At 46.9% G+C, this 19489-nt stretch overlaps 1 protein-coding gene across 1 annotated transcript in view; it reads left to right on the forward strand.

The window, feature by feature from the left end:
- The window catches only part of NPNT (nephronectin), a 43879-nt gene extending 27665 nt beyond the window's left edge, over nt 1-16214 (forward strand). Inside the window, exons 6-12 of the mRNA XM_078865128.1 lie at nt 2596-2730; nt 4615-4737; nt 5695-6318; nt 7781-7849; nt 8897-8992; nt 10080-10345; nt 13288-16214. Of these exons, the coding sequence (XP_078721254.1) occupies nt 2596-2730; nt 4615-4737; nt 5695-6318; nt 7781-7849; nt 8897-8992; nt 10080-10345; nt 13288-13392 (1418 nt within the window). The 3' untranslated portion in view covers nt 13393-16214. The remainder of the gene's footprint in view (nt 1-2595; nt 2731-4614; nt 4738-5694; nt 6319-7780; nt 7850-8896; nt 8993-10079; nt 10346-13287) is intronic.
- The last annotated feature ends 3275 nt before the right edge of the window (nt 16215-19489 follow it).

The raw sequence follows: 19489 nt of genomic DNA on the forward strand, positions 1-19489 counted from the left end.
GCAAGCAAGTGGTCACATTAGCCCATATTCCATAACAGCCACCGTAAATATAGCGACATCTCAAATATAGCGACATCTCAAATATAGCCCGTGCTGTCATCTTTGTGGTTTACTCTTTCTCACCCTTCTCACTTTGCAGTCCCACACATGGCTGCACTTGAAAACACGACAGCATTGGTCAGCTGGCCTGAGCCACCTGAGTACTTAAACCACGTCACGAGTGTCCCCTGAAGGACACCTGCATCCAATGGTCTTTGATGTTTACCGAAGGATAATCTATTGGAACTTGGTCAGTTGTCACGGGGATAGGAAGCCACAAAAACCCAGCAGTTGGTGAAACTGTTATTGAGCAACATTGCCCCACAACATGACCCGGTTTTTTCCCCTTTTATATATTTCTATCATAAGGCAGAGTTCATGAAAAATCCAAGTTGGTTTTTAGCATTTGTAGGAGTGGCTGGGTGGTTCATGGGATGGTTGTCCATTCTCGCTCCTTATTTGATTTTGAGTTGAATCTAGACTGCCACTTGATATTAAATTAGCAAGCATAGCATGTTGATAGTCTCAGTGCAATCGACGGTAACTGTAGAAAATCATACATGAGGTCATTTGAGTTGTTCATTTGCATTGGCCTCATCCACATTCGAGGGATAAAATGGTTAATCTTTTTAAAATAACCAGGTAACACCGAGTGAATAGAGTGTTGTTCAAAATCGGCATTACGAATTCACTAAAGAGGACATCTGTGGTTTTTATTTTCTGGACTGATCTATTTCCTTGGTAAGGTGATGCTCTGCTAACTTAAGTTTAATTGTTGATGAAATCCATGAGTTGCAACAACGAACAACTCTTAGTATTCCGAGTACATTACTGCGTGAATTCTCTCAGGAATTGGAATGTTCATTTCTTCACCCACTAATAAGGATCACCTGCTGGTGAAGTCCATTGCACTGCTTGCATTTGGGCTCAGCTTAAGGGTTTGAGAAGTGAAACTCAGCTGGATGCACTCAGTGAAAGAAGTTGTGCATGTGCCTGGGCTTATGCTGGCTCAGGCTGCCTCTAATCCTGTGCCACTCTCAAGGATTTGCTGCTTAATTGCACTTGCGACGTAGACCCAGGCAAGGAGGCAAATAAATTATGTAGGAACACCCTTGGCATCATTAGGTTTGGATGTAAAAATACAAATAAAATAAACAATAAATATTTTGTTATTCTCCCAGGAAAGGCCCACTGAGCCATGCAGCTCTTTTTCAGGAGCGACCTGGCTGCTATCACAAATGATAGCTCAACGAAGTGGCTTCCCGTCACGTGGGAATGTATAGCAGCCAAATACTCTCAACGCGTGATGTTGATTCTAAATGTGGAGGGAAAAAACGGAGGATCTGGAGAAAAATCCATTCAATCAAGGGGAGGACATGCAAACTCTAAATATACAGCAGGCGTCATGGTCGGCATCGAACCCACGACTTCCTGCATACCAGGCGAGGTAGTTAACAGCTTGCCACAGCGGAAACATTTTCCAAAAAACTTGGACATTTAACTCCCCTCTCCGCCCCGAGTAACAGCACAAGGTACTGTGTAGGTGTTTTGGTTGTGATATGTTTTTGGGTTGTGCCGCGTGTTGTTTGGCACGATGTCCAACGTTTCGCTCCACGTTCTGGGAGCTTTTCCTGGGACTGGATTCGTCTCCACACCACACACGGCACAACCCGCAAAAACCGTCGGAGAGTTATGTAGCAAGAACTGCTTTTTTCCAATGCGGGATTTAGGCGTTGTGTATATAATCTTCATCGCAGAGATGACAATACGTTTTGTCTATTTGTCTGACGATCTGTCTCTCTGACATGAGTACGCACCTGTGCCTGAACCTGTATAACTCTTTGTATTTTTTCTGACATTCACAGCCAATCTTTCAACTCAACCTTTTCCCATGTGTTAATGTACATCTCCTGTTCACGTGGAAAGCACTGTGTTTGTTTTGGAGAGTGTCACTTAGCGCCAGCCGTTCATTTGACCTGGACACCAAAACCTCTCAAACCGGCCGCTGCAGTCAGCATTGTCTCAGCCTGTAGAGACGTTATTCAAAAGTCAGAGTAACTTCCTTTCCGAATGATGGCATACTCCAGGACAGCGCGTCCACTTGTCACCAGTGGTGGTGCTTGCCATCAGCAAACCAAGCCAAGGCTTTTTACGGCCCGAAGCAACCCAAGTGCCCCCAAATTCATGAATGGGGATGCACCAAATATCAGCTCGAGTTGAGATTCTAATAAATATAAAAACCAAATTAACATAATAGAATATTAATCTTTCCAACCTCTACGTTGCCTGTATCTCTCTCTCTCCCACCATATTTTATATTTAATATCTGCATCTTTTTCATTTCATTACATGTCTTCTCTCCATCTTTCTTCTCTCATCTCACTACATCTCTAACTCCTGTCTGCATCTCTTCCGTCATTTCGTGAAGCAGTTTATAATCCAATTGGTCAGGCAGCCAAGAATGATTCCTGCTTTGCGCGCCCCCCATTGAGCCGGCGCCACCGCTGCTTGTCGGGGTGGGAGACGTTGAGGAGAGCCACGTTTGTCTCGCCGTAGACGTGGACGAGTGCAAGGCGGGCAAGGCTGTGTGCCCGCGTCACAAGAAGTGCGTCAACACCTTCGGCAGCTACCTCTGCAAGTGCATCGACGGCTACGACCTCAACTACCACAGTGGCAAGTACCAGTGCAAAGGTGAGAGGCAGCAGGCGTCCATCTCCCGGCGCGGCAGTTAAAACAATGGGCGGGTTTCTCTACTCCCCCTGCCCCTGTCCACCGAGCGGCTATGCAGTCATGGGTGTGCCGCCGTCGATCGGTGGGTCACATGTGATGGAGTCAAGCATGGCTACTCCCACCTCTTCCAAGATGTCTGGACAGCGTGGAAGAGTAGGTCAATATACCCTCTCAGAGCGGCTCTAGATCTCCATGTCTGTATGTAAGTTGAACTTCTCTCGCGCCGTACGTAGCCAACCGTGCTCATCCGAGGTGGGGGGAAGGACAACAAACTAAACACAAAAAGCACTTCTAAAGAAATGAGTGTTCAATGTAGATTAAAAGTGCATAGCTTCCCAGTGACATCTTAATATTGGAAGGAAGAGCGTTCCAGACGGCCACAGAAGCGCATTTGAAAGCACGAGCGATGCGGTGGCTGTCTTTGTTCGAGTGGAGGGTGCTTCCACCAGCAGTGGCATGTGCAAGCAATGGCAGGGCTGCACCTTGACCTTCATCTCTACAGGAAAGGGATTCAGAATAAATGCCTTCACACTGTTATATACTTTTACTGCAAACCTCATTTCCTCCATGAATTGGTTGATGTGCATTGCAGTCCCCGGTTAGAATGGAACGCCGGGCTGTGGCAGGCAACCATGTCTCAACGTTGACGGTGGCTGCACTGGACTCTATTTTAGCTTCCCGTGAAGTGACCCAGACTGCACATTTCTAAATATTCCATTCACACCACGTGTTGCCAATGGGGTAACTGAAGATTGACCGCACATGCAGTGCTTTTGGAAACCAGACACACACCTGGCTTTGGGATTTCAAAAATAATTCTCAGCAGATCCCTGCACTGGGCCTGTCCTGAGCGACACGGTGTCTCGACACGAAGCCTCATCCCGCACCCTTCTCGCTTTGCACGTTAGCGCAGCAGCGGGGGTTTCTGTCGCCACGACGGATGTTTGAAGGGGCACCGTGGTGGCGATGGGGCGTCACGGTGGCGAAGATGTTAACTGTCTCGCCTGGTATACAGGAGGCCGTGGGTTCGACCCTGACACCTGTATAATTGAAGTTTGCGTGTCTCTCTCCCCGTGGTTGTGTGGATTTTTCTCCGGGTCCCTCCACAATTAGAATCAACATCACGCGTTTGTCTGCTATAAATTACCACGTGATAAGCCACTTAATTGAGTTATCATTTGTGGCCAGGTCGCTTCTGGAATAGAGCTACTGTATATAAATAAATAGTAAAACTAAAGGATTGTCCTATGCATAAATGCATCAGCAGCAGTGTGAGATGGAATGGGAGGTTAAATCTACGAATCTTCTAACTAAACGCACCTCTCCACGACGTGCTGGATTCCACAGCTAATCACAAACGCGTGCGTAAGTGTGTGCACAGGTGTGCATTGCTCTTGTTCTGTAGCTAGGTGTGGGTGCAACTGTAAGCCACATGCTTTTGGAGTGTTCAGCTCTTTAATCGGGTTCATGGGTACTGCTACTGTATTAAACATTCCCAAATGTTCCATTGGGCTGACAAGCAGCATGAAATACTGAGAAATATGGCCAGGAGTTCCTTGATGGGCAATGAACGGCTTGAATGCTTTTTTTCTTTTACTTCAACCCATACGTTCTTCACGATTCGAAAAACTAATTTTGAATGCCAGCAAAACAAAAATTTAAAGTCTGAACATGGGCCCCACGTACACAACGCTGCCTCCGTCTTAGCAGCCAAAGCGACTCCTTACAATTGTTGTGACCCTAAGCCGTAACCCACGGCAACAGAGGTGGCTGCTATGAAGGGCGGGCGGGCGATCCGTCTCGATAGCCCGTGTGCCGACGCGGAGTGAGTGGCTTTGTGCACAGACACGGACGAGTGCAAGCTGGGCAAGCACAGGTGCCACGCCAACGCCGTGTGCTACAACACGCCCGGCTCCTACCGCTGCAAGTGCAAGCCGGGCTTCCGTGGCAGCGGCTCCGACTGCACACGTGAGCTCCGCCTGCCGCCGCCACGTTATCTCGCTTGACCACGTTGGATGTGAAATTCTGGTTGTTTACCTGCATTTACGAAAGAAGAGGAAGCTCCTCCTCCGCAGCGTTAATTATGAAGCAGTCCCCCCTCCTTAACCACCTTCCAGTCCTCTCTTAAAGCCTCACCACCGCCACCACTTCTTCTCCATCGCCCATTGCCTTCCTCTTCCCTCCCCTCGCCCCTCCGCTCTCGCCGTGCCTCCGCTGCCCTGTCGTGACCCCCACGTGCCCTCTGTTACGGTCGCTCATTCCTCGGCCCTTGCACTGCCCCTGCCATCTAAATCACTCTCATGTTTGTTACTGCTTTTAAACAATTTTATATTTAGAAAGCGCCTTGAGCTCTATAAATATCAAATAAGATTCAGTGGATAGCCACAACCCCCCCCCAAACCTCTTCCCCCCAAGAAAATGCACCGCTTACTTTGATACACATTCGATTTTTGTATCAGGCAAACGTATGTACATAATGATCCGGACAAATTTATGTTGCGAGACGCTCCACCACCCCGACACAGCCAAACGAATGATAATGTCGCGTGAGCGAGCGTCTTAACGATGCGCCAATTATCAGTCGTTTCAGGTCACGCATGGATACGATGACGAACGGTGCTTACAACCACATGTTAGAAGCGTGGGTATTTCCCACCTCTTCCGAGATATCTGGCCACCCTGGAAGAGTAGGCCAAAATAGCCCCAAAGGGGCTCCCCAGAGCTTTCTACTCGTCGAGGTCCATCTGCCAGCAGTGGCGTGAGCAGGCAACTGCAGGGCTGCACCCTTGCCTCTCGCCATTCCACGCAACGCGCGGGGAACACAGCAGCTGGTGACTCCTGGTGGAGCCCCTCGAGTTCCTGGGTCGTGGCAGAGCTTCGGGTGACATTGCGCTTCCACTGTCCCCCCCACCCCTTGCTCTTCAGCGGTGCCAGAAATCCCCAACGTCGCCTCGCCCGTCTTCCTGGGCGGGGGCGGCAGCCGCCACTACCTGCGCAACCTGGTGACCGGGCGGCACAGCGTCGTGCGGCCGCACCGCAAGGAGCTCAGGAACGAGATCCCCACGCCGCCGGCCCCGGCGGCACCCGCGCGCACCCCGGCCCGCACCGAGCGGCGGCCCGGCCTCCAGCCCTTCGACTACGACGAGAGCGGAGCGTTCATCGGCGCGCCCCGAAAGCCGGAGGGGCCCGCCGGCCGCAAGGGCCTCAAGGAGGAGAGCAACGCGGTCGGAGGGACCACGGCCCTGGGAGGAGGAGCGACGGTCACAGAAGGAGCGGGGACCGCCGGTGGGAGCGTGGGAGGTGGGGGGAGTGCAGGTGGCGGTGGGGCGGGAGGTGGTGGTGGGAGTCCCGGAGGTGGTGGGGGGAGTGCAGGAGCCGGTGGGACGGGAGAAGCTGGTGGGACGGGAGGAATCGCTGGGACGGCAGGGCCCGGCGTTGCGGCCGGAGCGGGAGCTGTGGGGCTGACCCCCAGGCCGGAGGGCGGAGACGACGTCCACGCGAGCAACAGCATCGACCCCGAACCTCAGAAGCCTCGCGGAGACATCTTTGGTAAAGCCTGCGGTTTTCAAAGCACTGCACGTCATCTGCACGCTCTCACCTGCTCTGGTTTTCATCACAGAGAGGGCATTTGGCAATGATTTTGCTCCGAGGAATCTGACCACGGCTGGTGGAGGCTCCGGGATACAATGGCCTCGAGTCAAACGGCTGTGTTCCAGGTGACGTAAATATTTACATGCAGCAGTCAAAATATTTTGAAGGCTGAAATTTAAAGGATGTTGCTGAGAGCGACTTGCTCTTGATACTGGAGTCATCAATAGAATAACCTTGAACTTTTGTGCATTTTTTCTTCCTGGGGATTTTTTTACACAAAGAGATGCCTTTAAAATAAAGTTCACGTTAAGTTTGTGAAACTTAACATCACAATCATTGCCCCCTACTGGCAGACCAACGCCCATTGGCACGCCAAGTGCTGAGCCACCACCGTGTGCCTGCATGGACAGCTGCCACGGGACGTGGCTTTTCCACGTGGTTGAGATGAGGCGTCAAGCGCTCCGAGATGCCCCGGCTCATAGGGGGCCACTACTGTTTATCAAAAACAAATCAACATTAATATCATACAAATCAATATTCATATCATACAAATCAACATTAATATAATACAAATCAATATTCATATCATACAACTTAACATTAATATCATACAAATCAACATTAATATCATACAAATCAATATTTCTATCACACAAATCAACATTAATATCGTAAAAATATATTTTAATATCAAACAAATCTATATTAATATCATGCAAATCAATAATAATATCATACAAATCAATATAAATATCATACAAATCAATATAAATATCATACAAATCTAATTGCAGGTGGCTTCCCACTCCAGTGGCAATGCGGTGGTGCCCAGCTGCTGGCCACAGCCCCTCGGCACAAGATGAACATTCAGGATTCCCGTAGAGTTGAAATCAATTAAATTTTCCTCGGAGGACTGAAGGGCTGAGTCGACCTCTGTTAGGATGTGAACTTTGTGTGCTCTTCCAATATTGAGCGTGCGCTCCACTGTTCCACGTTCACAGTTTGGGTCACCATTCACGAATTCAATAAATTAACAAGTTGGGAGAGAAAAACAATTGCACATACTCATTCACGTGGCACTTTCCCCAACGCACTTTGGTCTTCGGAAACATTGCTTCATTCGTATGAAAGCCGAGGAGCAGGTGTCAAGGCGAAATGTGTTTGTGTACTGGCAAATACACTGTCGTAATTTTTGCTTTGATGCATCCCTTTGATAAATGTCGCCCGATTTAAGCTGAGAAAGTCCTGAACGTTAACTTTATTATAAACATAAATTGACATTGAATCATCTTTACGAGAGTTATCATGGCCATCCACCACCCGTTCCAGACAGATGTACCGACAGAGCTAATCTTAGTTGGACAGCGTTCAGAAATATCTGTGTGTGTGACGGTGGTGTGTGAATGTGTCTGTGCTGCAGTGCAATCTGGGAAGGAAACCTTTCAGGGCGCCATCTCAATCGACTGGGGCAGCAGCGCGGACAGGGAGAGTAAGTCACGCAAATCTCTCGCGAGCCTTGCCTCATGGTTACGGTCTGACACGCAGCTCAGGAGCAAAAGCCTCGGCATATCTCACCCCAATGGCATGTTATCTTTGCGTTTAGTGAGAGGCACCACCTGCCCAGATTATCCTGATACCAAATGCCTTGGATGCTGATGCCCCGTGCACGCGAACAGTCTTGCATCGCAGCACCTTACTGAAAGGTTCTCCCACATTTTCCACACGTGGGGAGCTTCTGTTTCCAGCTGGTCTGGTTCATAACCTGTGCATCTTTGTACACTGTACTTGCGTGAGTACACCGATTGTCATCAGCCTTGGTCAACGCACTGGAGGATGAAGGCCTCCCCAAGTCACCACCATCTCGTGACCCCGCGGTGTAACAATCCACACGAGCTGATTTCATTGCGTGGATGGTGGATGTCCTCTCAGATGCGTTTTCCATGCCTTGGCTGCCACTCCGTCGACTAACCTTGTGGAAAAATGACATTCAACAAATGTTGCTGTCTCGTACCGAACGGGCGCCACAGTGTTTGTGGAGTTTTCTTGCCGCAGTTGTTTAACAGGCCACACTCTGGTGACGAAACCGAAACCAGTGTTTCCTACTTAAACAAATTCCTGTTGACAAACATTGGTCCAGAAGGCTGATAGGTCGACAGGCTGGAGGACTATCAAGTTATTTAAATCCCCAACCACCCAACCGCCAGGCCTCTGTCCACCCAGCCGTATAACTCGGCACAGCAGTCAGTCTGTCAGTCGAGCGGAAGGTGACGTGTGATGGAGACCAAAATGTGGAACTCCCACCTCTTCCCAGACTTCTGGCCAGTATGGAGGAGTAGGCCAAATACCCTGTCTAGAGCTCACATTAGTGGAAGCCCTTCTGCCAGCAGTTGCGTAAGCAGGGAAGTGAAGCGTTGATGGTAACCAGGCGCAGCATCAGAGTTCAATGGTTGTGCATCAATGCTGGTTTGTGCTATTGCTGCTGCTGTTGCTGCTATTGATGTCGATGTGCTGCCTCTCCTTGTGCTGGTGCTGCCAGATTTCTACAGGAACTGCGCCTTTGGGCAAGGAACCTGCGAGTGGATGCAAGACGCTGAAGACGACTTTGACTGGAAATTCCTGGAATCGCCCGATGGTAGGGAACCCACGTGTCTATTGGCTCATTAACAACAACAACAACATCAGCAACAACAACAACAACATCAGCAGCAGCTGCAGCAGTAGCAGCAGCTTAAGAGCTATTCCTGTTTGGAGGAAAGCAATTCCCACTCCTTACTCACAGTTGGAATCCCAATGCTAGGTTTGGATTCAATTCTCACGCAAAATAAAATACGAATGCCGACTTCTCCGCAGCTCTGATTGGCATTGTAGGCTACGTATGGTGTGAAAGGAGTTCAACATACATACACATGCATTGCTGAAGACCAGCACACAAAGTCTCGCGATGAACATAACTCGTAATCTCTTAGCTCTGCACAAATGAGTTGCCTGCATTTGTTTTGAACGACGATGGTGAAAAATTATGGTTACAAAGATCGCGATGGGATAAATGACGAAGATTTTAGTCACGTCAGTTTTATTGCTGGTTGTGTTGATTTGTATTGCCATTCATGAGATGATGATGTAAGTTATAGGATGATAATGAGGTCAGCCAAGATCAAATAATGATTCTATAAAGTTCGATGAAGATGGCGATGTTAGTCAAGACGCTCACGTCAATTGTGACACGGATGTCGACATTAGTGATGGCGATCATGGTGAGAGTGTGGGTGTCAGTGATCAAGCGTTGATGTCTGGAGTGACGGTGTCATGATGATGATTATGATACCAGTGCTGCTGATGATGGTCTCCCTGATTGAAGGTGATCATTATATCTGTAATGACAACGTCTTGACGATGATGGCGTTGTCTTCTTCATAATGAAAGGGATAATGATGTCGTCAGTACGACAGTATCATTGTCATGATAGTAATACTAGTGCTGATGTTGGTTGATCTCAGTGATGAAGATGATCATCATATCGGTAATGACAATGTCTTGATGATGATGAAAACGATGATGATTATAATGTCATCAGTCACGACAATATCATCATGATGATTCCGATGCTATGAGCGGTGATGATTATGAAGATGACAATTGTCAGCAATGAGTGTCTTCGCGACGACAATGAAAGCGATCAACACGCACGTTTTGTGTGTATGTGCGCGTGCCCTCCGCAGGCCGCGAGCGCTACATGACGGTGCCGGCCACCTCGAGCCGCCGCCGCGAGATCGGCCGACTGAGCCTCTCACTGTCCAGCCCCGTGCCGCAGGGCGACTTCTGCGTGTCGTTCCGCTACCGCGTGGCGGGCGAGCACCCGGGGAAGCTGCGGGTGATGCTGCAGAGGGGCGGCCGCGTGGGGCCGCCCGTGTGGGAGTGGTGGGGCGCCGCCACGGGCCAGTGGCGCCACTCGGGGCTCACGTTGCTGCCCACGGCGCTGGAGAGCGTGAGTCTTCCCCCCGGGGGTTCGCCTGCATGCACGGGGGCGGTGGCGGGGGGCTCGCCACGTGGCCACCGTACGCCGATCATTAAATCTTTTCCCGTTCCGTGTACTTCATCAGCTTTTCTTCCGATTGCATTCCGATGTCGTACGTGGACGTCATCGGAACGTGCGTGGACGTCATCGGAACGGAATCGGAAGAAGAACTCAAATAAAATAACTTTATCTGTATCAAGGCTCCCACAAGGCTATGCGGGGGGGCGTGTGGCTCAGTTTGGCGCCAGCTATCGTAGAGTGCGGTCGTGTCGCTACGGTTCTCTGCGGTGAGTGCGACGTCTTTAAAAACAACGGTTCCACGCCTCTCTAAATAAAATTAACTCTGAACCGCTGAAACAGGACACTCCATCCCTCAAATTGTAGACGTCTCGTAAGGGGAAAGGGTTGAGCACGATGGTGGAATGGCGGGTAGTGGCGCTGCTCGGGACACGCGTCGCTTCAAGAGAGCGCCATGAGTCTCTTCCCCGGGGTTGGTTTGTAGAAGGAGGACTGGGCTCACACTGGGGGTCACTTCACCCGTGCGTCCCTCTATACAGATCAATGTGATGACAGCAAGCCAGCCCTGTGGCGGGGTCATCGCTAGGAGGAGCCAGTGGGGCCAGGCGCCACGAGTGAAGGAAAAGAAAAGCAAGCTTTTGACAAGACTGCTATTTATAAGTGTTATAAGCATACTTCACCACGCTGGTTAGTGCGGGTTGGTGAAGGCCGGGGGAGTGGGGACATAGATACGGGAACATAGAAGTACAGTACAACACACATGTTTTGTTCACTGCCCTAAGTTGATGGTAAAGTATAGCCACAACGCCTGAAACAACTCCTATGCATGGTGGTCGCCCATCCAAGTTCTGTCCAAGATCAAATCCTACTTTGAGATCTGAGATCTGGTGAGATCGTGTGCGTACAGTACTGGACAGCGTGCATCAAGCACAATTCTGTACTTAGAAATACCCAGGATGCTTAAAGACCATAAATTAATTAACGCAGAATCTCAGAATTATAGCTATAAATTGACCAAACACTTGGGATATTCGCTAACAATAGCCGCGTTTCTAATGAACACGCGCTTCACGGTATTGTGTTTGGGGAGACACAGCGGGCCCTGCTGGTGCCGTTATTTATACGCCGCGTATTTCTGTCCTGAAAGCTCAGTAGGGGGAATGTTTCGGCAGTCGGGGCCTGGCTCGCCACCGCAGTCAGAATTTATGGAGCATAAATTGCTCTGAGCTTTTTTTTTTAAATGCGGCTTCGTGTTGCCGTTTAAGAAGATCACGAGTGACAGCTGTCCGCTGAAGTTACGCTCGGGATAAAGGCTGCTTGGCACCCGTCTCCCATGATTTTTATTTAGCCGGTTATGTCAAAAATAAGGATGAAATAATCGCGGGCAAATATACTCTTCTTCCATAAAGCCGTCACACTGCTCCAATGAAAGCATGAACATATTATAGTTGTTATTATTATTATACAGACGGTCCATTGCCTCAAATGTCACCGATTAAGTATTTTTCATCCGATGGCTCGCAGTGTCATTGACGAACGTGTCAAGGTCTTTTTCAACACGGCAGCATCGTCACCAAATAATGTTTTTCGCGTGAACAAAAAGCGCGCTCTGCTCGGAGACGATCGTGCGGCAGTACTGTAATTGAAGAAGCAGCAACGGCCCGTGGAGGTGCAGTGTTTTTGCCGGTAACGCGAGCGCACGGTCGGGGAATGAGCCACCAAGACGCAATAAAACGCCGTGCTCACGTTACTTGCGTGAGCAATAAAGCCCCTGCGTCTCATTTCTGCCGCAGAAATAATGGTTGTACGCGATCAATGCCGTTGTGTCATTAAACATAACACTGCTTGCATTGTTAATGTCGTGTTCACGGAAAGCTGCTGCTGGTTGGTTTTAACGCTCGCATTTGTGTCTTGTTTAAACTCTGGGGTCGTTTAACGCACCGGCTGCTTGGCACTGCCAGGTCTATTTAGTTGCTTTCTTCACTTGCGTTGTGCAATCTCATTTTCGCTGTTTCAATTTTGTTAATGGTTCTAAATTACTATTATTTTTAAATACATTAGTTTTAACTCCGACTTTGGTTTTGTATTTTACGTAACGCGTCTTCCTTGGGTTCATCAATTCCCGTTCACCGCGTTATTAAGCTATCCAATTACACCGCAGTCTCACTGGAACGAGACCGGGTTGAAAGCTCCATGAAATACTGACAAGGTCACAATTCTAATGTAAAAGATATGGAGATGGGGATTACTTTCTCAGTCCGGGGGGGGAGACAGAGAGAAGGTGGCATGGCGGTACACAACGAGCTGCGACATCTGAGAAACACTGAGCGGGATGTGTGTGCCACAGCGGGATAGGGCTTAACTTGAACCTTGGTTTTGGCAGAGAATTTGAAACGAGGATTGGGGCTGTATTTATCTCTGCTTGGGCCATTGTGCAGTGCACCCCCTACATTGTGCTTCACGGACTAGTTTGATTGCCAGCAGAATGTACGGAATTTCAGGTGTGCTGTTGATTCCCATGTGGGTGCGATTACACACTGAAATTCAATGGAGCACAGGTGGCAGGTCAATGTGTGTGTGTGTTATTTGAGAACGCGACTTCCTTTTAACTTAACCGTTGCAAATGCCAGAATTAGCTACAGTGTAATTATCAATTTCCACATGCATGACTGGATGTGTATCTTTGTGACAAAATAATTTGTTGTACTCTAATGTGCTCCCACAGTCTATGCTCTCCAGCTTCACCTGACCATAAAGTGGAAGTACGGTCAAGTCACAGCTGTGACCCGCGTGGCCTGGGGAGGTCTTCGTGCCGCAAGTGGATTGACAAGGGTGCTGCGCGCGGCCACCGACCAACCTGCGTCTCTGCCCGTGTGCCCGGCTCGTGTGTGCAGATTGTCTTCGAAGCCGAGAGAGGGAAGGGGAGGAATGGAGAGATCAGCCTGGGCGACGTGATGCTCAAGTCCGGACCCTGCCCCGAAGAGCTCATGGAAGATTAGTGGAGGGCGGCGATCCGGCGTGCGTGCACGCGCACGCACGCACACACCTATACACACACACGTGCGCATAGGCGCACGCACAAACATGCACGCACACGCACACACCCACATCTGCGTGCGTCGGACTTGCAGCGTGTATATACACCGGGTGTGATTCTACACTGGCATAAAGACAAACCAGAAATGCATTTCAAAAGCAGTTCCTTTGGTAGCTTTCATTCTGCCACTTTACCCTCCCAGTCCATAATTCTCATTGCACTTTCGGCCAACCGCTATTTAAATACATATACGTAACAGTGAGTGTCTTTATTCATGCCTTAGCCCTTAATATTATTATTATTGTTGTTATGGGAGACACAACAATTTACCAGTGCTCCGGTACAGATCTATGTACGGGCACACCTTGAAGATAATTTCATGTTGTACATGTAGTAGGATTTTATTTAGTTGAAACCATTAACTCAGTTATCTTGCCATTATTACATTAATCTCGACGGTGGATGGATGCGGATGGAATTGGAGCAGTACGACAGAAATGCCCCTTCAGAAGAACGGTGCACTCCACGATCAGGGGATCACAATTGTTGCCCCAATTAAAGGAACTGTGGGGTGCATAGATTTGTGGTGAGATTTGCGGGGGCAGTCCCATGTCTTGTTAAAAGGGGCATTTTTCAATAAACTTTGCCATCTCTCTGGATTATCCAATTCAGTAGTTATCCTCGATTTTTATTTTATTTCGTAACATGTTTAAGAGGAGGCTTGCAAATGGTGAATCGGCGCAGATGTTTTTTTAATTATAAATTATTCCATCTTCTTCCAAGTGATAGCTCACCATTAAAATTTGGAAAGACAAACGTTGCATTGAAAAGATCACAGTTTCATGGAAAGGCTAGTCCACTGAAGCATTTAAATATGCACTATGCTTTTATTTTATTTTATTACAGAGACCGCTGGCTGTAAGGTTATCATTTGACAATTAAAATCTTTAAATGAGCTGTGGTGAGCATCAGGAGTTCCCACTGTGCTTATTGAAGCAACTGTCAGTGCTGTGGTACTGCTACTTGCGATACACTCAACCTCACGATACACCGGGACAGTTTTAGTTCAAGTCGTCGCTGGCAATGCTTGTTGCTCCATTTCCGAGTGTAAACATGTAGTTGCTCGTATCTGGACAGATCTGGTCACTGCTGTCCCTATGAGCAAGCTTGATGTGAACTTCAAATCTGCTTGCAGTGAGCATAGGTCACGAGAACTCCCAAAGTGGTGGGCTCTGTAAACCAAATCATTGTTAATCAAATGTGCTTTTCAGCTGTTTTCATCGATTAGACACACATACCAAGTTGCTCAAAGCGAACGTGTCGTTTGTGACAATTGGCATCAACGATTGTGATAATATTGACCCGGTGAGTCATGTTTTCTATCGCCACAGTACTTCAATTTGTTAATGAACAAAGTCGTTCAAAGTTAAATTTTTGTAGCTCTTATTGTGTCCTACATATTTGTGTGTGTTTTTTAAACAAGTTATATCGTTGCATATATTGTATTATTGCATTAGTGTGTTAGTAACGTTTCGATTCAGACACATTTACGTGTGGATATTGTATATTTACTTTACATTATGACTGTTTAAACCTGGGTTCTACATAAATCATGACAACAACAACTTTAAAGGGTGCTATTTCCGGAATACTTTGTGAGATTCATGCATACATACTATAAATAACTGCCGAGCATAACATACCACGTTTTTTTATCCTACCTTCAAAGTCTGCTTGAACTTCTTAGATATTTCATCTGCGGTTACAAAGTAGATTAAATATTCCTAAAATGTTGAGAGAACATTTCTAACTGTTTGTTCTATTTTTCTTCAACAATTTTTATTTTTTAACACAAGAGCCACACTTTAGAATTGTTGGTGCATTGGTTAACGCACGGCCGTTATTAACCCACCGAATTTGAGTTTTATTCCTGACTTGGGCAAACATCGGTGGACGTTGATAAATTGCATCTGTATTGGCTCCCCCATTCACCAGTGTGCACTGACCATTGCGGTGAAGTATGGTCAAACAACCTCCACGGACAACACAGTGTGGGGGGAAGGTCTTCATCCAGCAATGGATTGCCAATGGGCTGTGAATTGTGACGCTGCAGTGGGTTAGAATTAGACCGACTTAAACATGTCATGCGAAATAAAACAGCGCTTCGATTCTCTTCTCGTCTCGTGCCACCACAGTCGCGCTTTGGGTATTTTTGTTTTATCCTGTGACGGGCACTTGATTTGAATTAAGATTATTTGTCAGAAGTTAAAATCGAATTTAATGTGGTAGTTTTACTTTTAAGTTCGTTTAATTCTCACAAACACTGACATTCTAAAGAGGTTGTGCGTCATTGTTCTTACAGCATGTTTCCCAGTAACTTGCTGACACTTTCTGTGGTCATTCACAATGTTTATGGTGTGTTTCAATCGGCAAAGTGACCCACAAGCCCATGGTGCCCTTTTCATGTAAACTAACATTATTTTAAAGACAATTTGAGGGTAGCACACACATCCAATTAGCTGTAAGACTTGTGTTTATAATTTTAAAATATTTGTGTACTCCTTAGCTTCTAACTGTGTTTTTCTATTTCTATATCAACTGCTTATCAGTAAACTATTTTATTCTGCCTATAACATTTGTGTTCATACCAATGAATGATCAATTTAGAATACCCTTTCCTGAATTTACTAATTATTTCAACAATTGCTCTTTGGCTTCGATGCTGTCTTACAGCTCATTGCATTTTACGTCTCCTCGCTGGTTTATAAACTTGTACAGATCACGTTTGCTCTCGTATATCTCTTTGGATGATTCCTTTGCTCGCGAAACAACGGGAATTGTAGTTCACCCAAGGTGACACGTCTCAAATGATTCTCATCCCATCTGCTGCTCTTGAAAATATGTCACGTGTAATTGTTTTTATATTTACTATTTAAGAATAATTTCAAGCTGAAACTTTCAGAATTTCCTTTGACAGCCCAGCATTAAGATGTTTTCGCAGAGATTTTTAACTCTATACCGACTCAAGAGTGTTTATACACAGATATCATAATTACATCACACGATGATATGTGTTATCTAATGAATGCTGATCCAAATTAAATCCAAATAAGAATGCATGATAAGCCTTTTATAAGTTATGTTAATTTGTTATAATTGGTATATGAGGGAATGGGTAGGTCCATTAAATGAAGTGACATTACAATGTATCGAACCAATTATGTTAATATTTAACGAGGCCCCCCCCCCCACCTCATACAAGTGGTAGGGGTTGTAATGACAATTCTTCACCATGATGGTCAGAATGGGTTGGTGCAAGCATGGAGTTTAATGTGATGGTTGCGTTAAAGTCTTGAACAGCGGGAACCTTCAGCAGGGCCCTCTGCTGGTAACATCGCCGTTCAGGGGCCCACGCTGCCCGGCCCATGCTCAGTGGTCACCCAATCCGAGCACGATCCACAGCAAAATGTTGCTGAGCTTCTGAAATGTGATGATGATGGATGCATTTCGAGTGATTCGGTCACCTCCACGTGGCACAATTGTGCATTTGAACTCATTGGATGACTCAATTGGAAATGCTCTGCCCTGAAGCAAAATTGTGTATTCTCGCCAAAGTGTGGGATCCGCTGCGTATGTCTGTGTGTACATCCATCCGTATGGACTGCGCAGCAAATGCATGACCGTTGTTTATGACCCCGTGGGAGTCCACTGAGACGAGTCTCTGTCTTGGGAGGGAAACTTGGGCTGCACAGTAAAGTACAACTTCATCTTAGTGCAGACAAATAAACAACACGCAATGGAAACAATGATTAAAAAAATCAGCAATGTATTAAAAAGATTGAAAATACAAACATCTCAAGCCATGCATTTCACACTAACACATTGCAGAGGTGCCGTGCTCGGAGTTAACATCATACACATTGGCCAACTAGTCACCTACAGCACTAAGTCGCTGATTATTACGTTGGTCGAAATAATAAAATTGGCAACACTTCACAATGTCCTGCAGCATGAATTAAGAAAACATCTCGATTCCATGTTGTCGTTTCGGTGATCTACTCTGTGTAATGAAACCTGACAGAGATGGCATGGATGATAAATTTAAGGCAGATTAAAATGTCATTCCATTTTACAAGATTTATCACCAACTTGTATTTTTGGAACACGATCGAGAAATCGTGAGGCGTGTTTTGGATTGCAAGTGTTTACCCTGCGACACCCTTAAATTGCAAGAGGTTGTCCTGTGGACTGGCCAGCAGTGTGAATTGGCGTGGTAAAAGATCGTGATGCCAGGTCAACCCGCACTCCGTGTCGCTCGCTGTGCGGGGTCATTGGTTTTCAGTCACCAGGCAATCTCCACGTGACATGACGGGAAATAATTGTTCACCAGCATCATTCGTGCTTCACATGCTTAAACGCATTTTCACGAAGGTATATTTCGATTTTTGCCCTGGTATACATACGTAAATATATTTCAAGATATGGAGATGCAAGAAGTAAAGGTTTATTAAATTAAAGCTTCGAGATGTATTCTCTTTATGCCACCATGAGTCATAACAAGCTGGGGCAGCCTTTTAACGTTGCAGAATTTGGGAAAATAGTTCACTCGTTTTATCCATCACCGCCTGAAGACGTGAAACTAAATCTGTCCGGCGAGAGAAAAGCACCGCTCGGAATGCGCTAAACAGCCGATCGGTAAAAGTGAATTACTGCGAGTAGCTTGCAGCACATTCTGACCTGGTTCAAGGATTCGTGTTTGTACTCCGTGCTGATCTTTGCCGTGGCCCGGGATTACCCAGCACAGCAGCTCAGGTATGGCCATGTGACCCGAGCCACCTTTTTAGGGAGCCCTCTGAAATGTCTGGCTCCACGGAGAGGCAGCAACACGAGGTCGGTGCGTAGAGACGCACCGTGGCTCAACCAGATACAGTTAATCGCACTGTCTGATGATACTAATGGGCAGAGGTGGGACAAAGTCATTGTTATGCAAGTCCAAGTCGAGTCGCAAGTCATCAAATTCATGACTCGAGTCTGACTCGAGTCCAAGTCACATGACTCGAGTCCACACCTCTGCTAATGGGTGGTACAACGAGGCAATGATAAAGGAACGTTGTCGTACAAAAGTATTTACAGCACATTGAAGAAAAGGTTAAATAACTCTACATATATACTCTTTGGTTCTTTCGGTAAAGTCACGTAGGTAGAACAAATAATAGATCACGACGTTTCGATCGCCACACAAGCAATCGTCATAAGGTGGGAGACGTCTTGCAAAACACTCGCAGACCAAGTTACTCGCAATTCAAGGTTTTACTGTACTACAGATATAAACTTGGAGATATATAACGACATTTAGATTTTAGACTCAAGTTGGAGTAATAAGAGGAAAGGGCCTAAGGACGTGGACCATATTGTAAAACCAATGATTAAGTCATCATACACTTATTGATTGACCTGTGTAAAACTAATACATGTATTCGACTCAAGGTAAATCAATCAAACATAAATCACTGCACTCATTTCCGTCAACACATTGTTTCCCTAGCTTTAGCCATCATCGATCGGAATCGGCATCTTTATCCTGGAGAAATCCGATGAGCTATGAAGCTCTTTCTCACAGATGTCCAGTAGAGGCGAGTTAAAAAAGTGACAACAACAACAAACAGTACAAAAACACGACAGGAGTGCCAATTATTGGCAAATAACTAAATATAAATAAGTAAAAGGAAACTAAACTAAGTATTTTACCAGGTAAGGCCCACTGAGCTATATAGTTATTTTCTCAGAAGCGATCTGGACATCACAAATGACAGTTTAACGAAGTGGCTCATGACCACCACCACCATCATGGTCACCGTGTCAATGTATGAGCAGGCAAACAACCCCAACGCGTGACGTTGTTTCTAAATGCTGGAACCCTCCGATTCGCCCCATCCGCGGTTGAACATTGGGGGGACTTGCGTCGAGAGACGTGGCGTTTGCTACCACCTCGTGGCCAAAGCTGCGGTGCTTCTGTGCTTGTTATTAGCGAGCAGCCTCTGGGGCTGCAGGGTGAGAGG

This window comes from Lampetra fluviatilis, chromosome 19 (genome assembly GCF_964198595.1).
Source record: "Lampetra fluviatilis chromosome 19, kcLamFluv1.1, whole genome shotgun sequence".
In the NCBI taxonomy this organism is placed as follows: Eukaryota; Metazoa; Chordata; class Hyperoartia; order Petromyzontiformes; family Petromyzontidae; genus Lampetra; species Lampetra fluviatilis.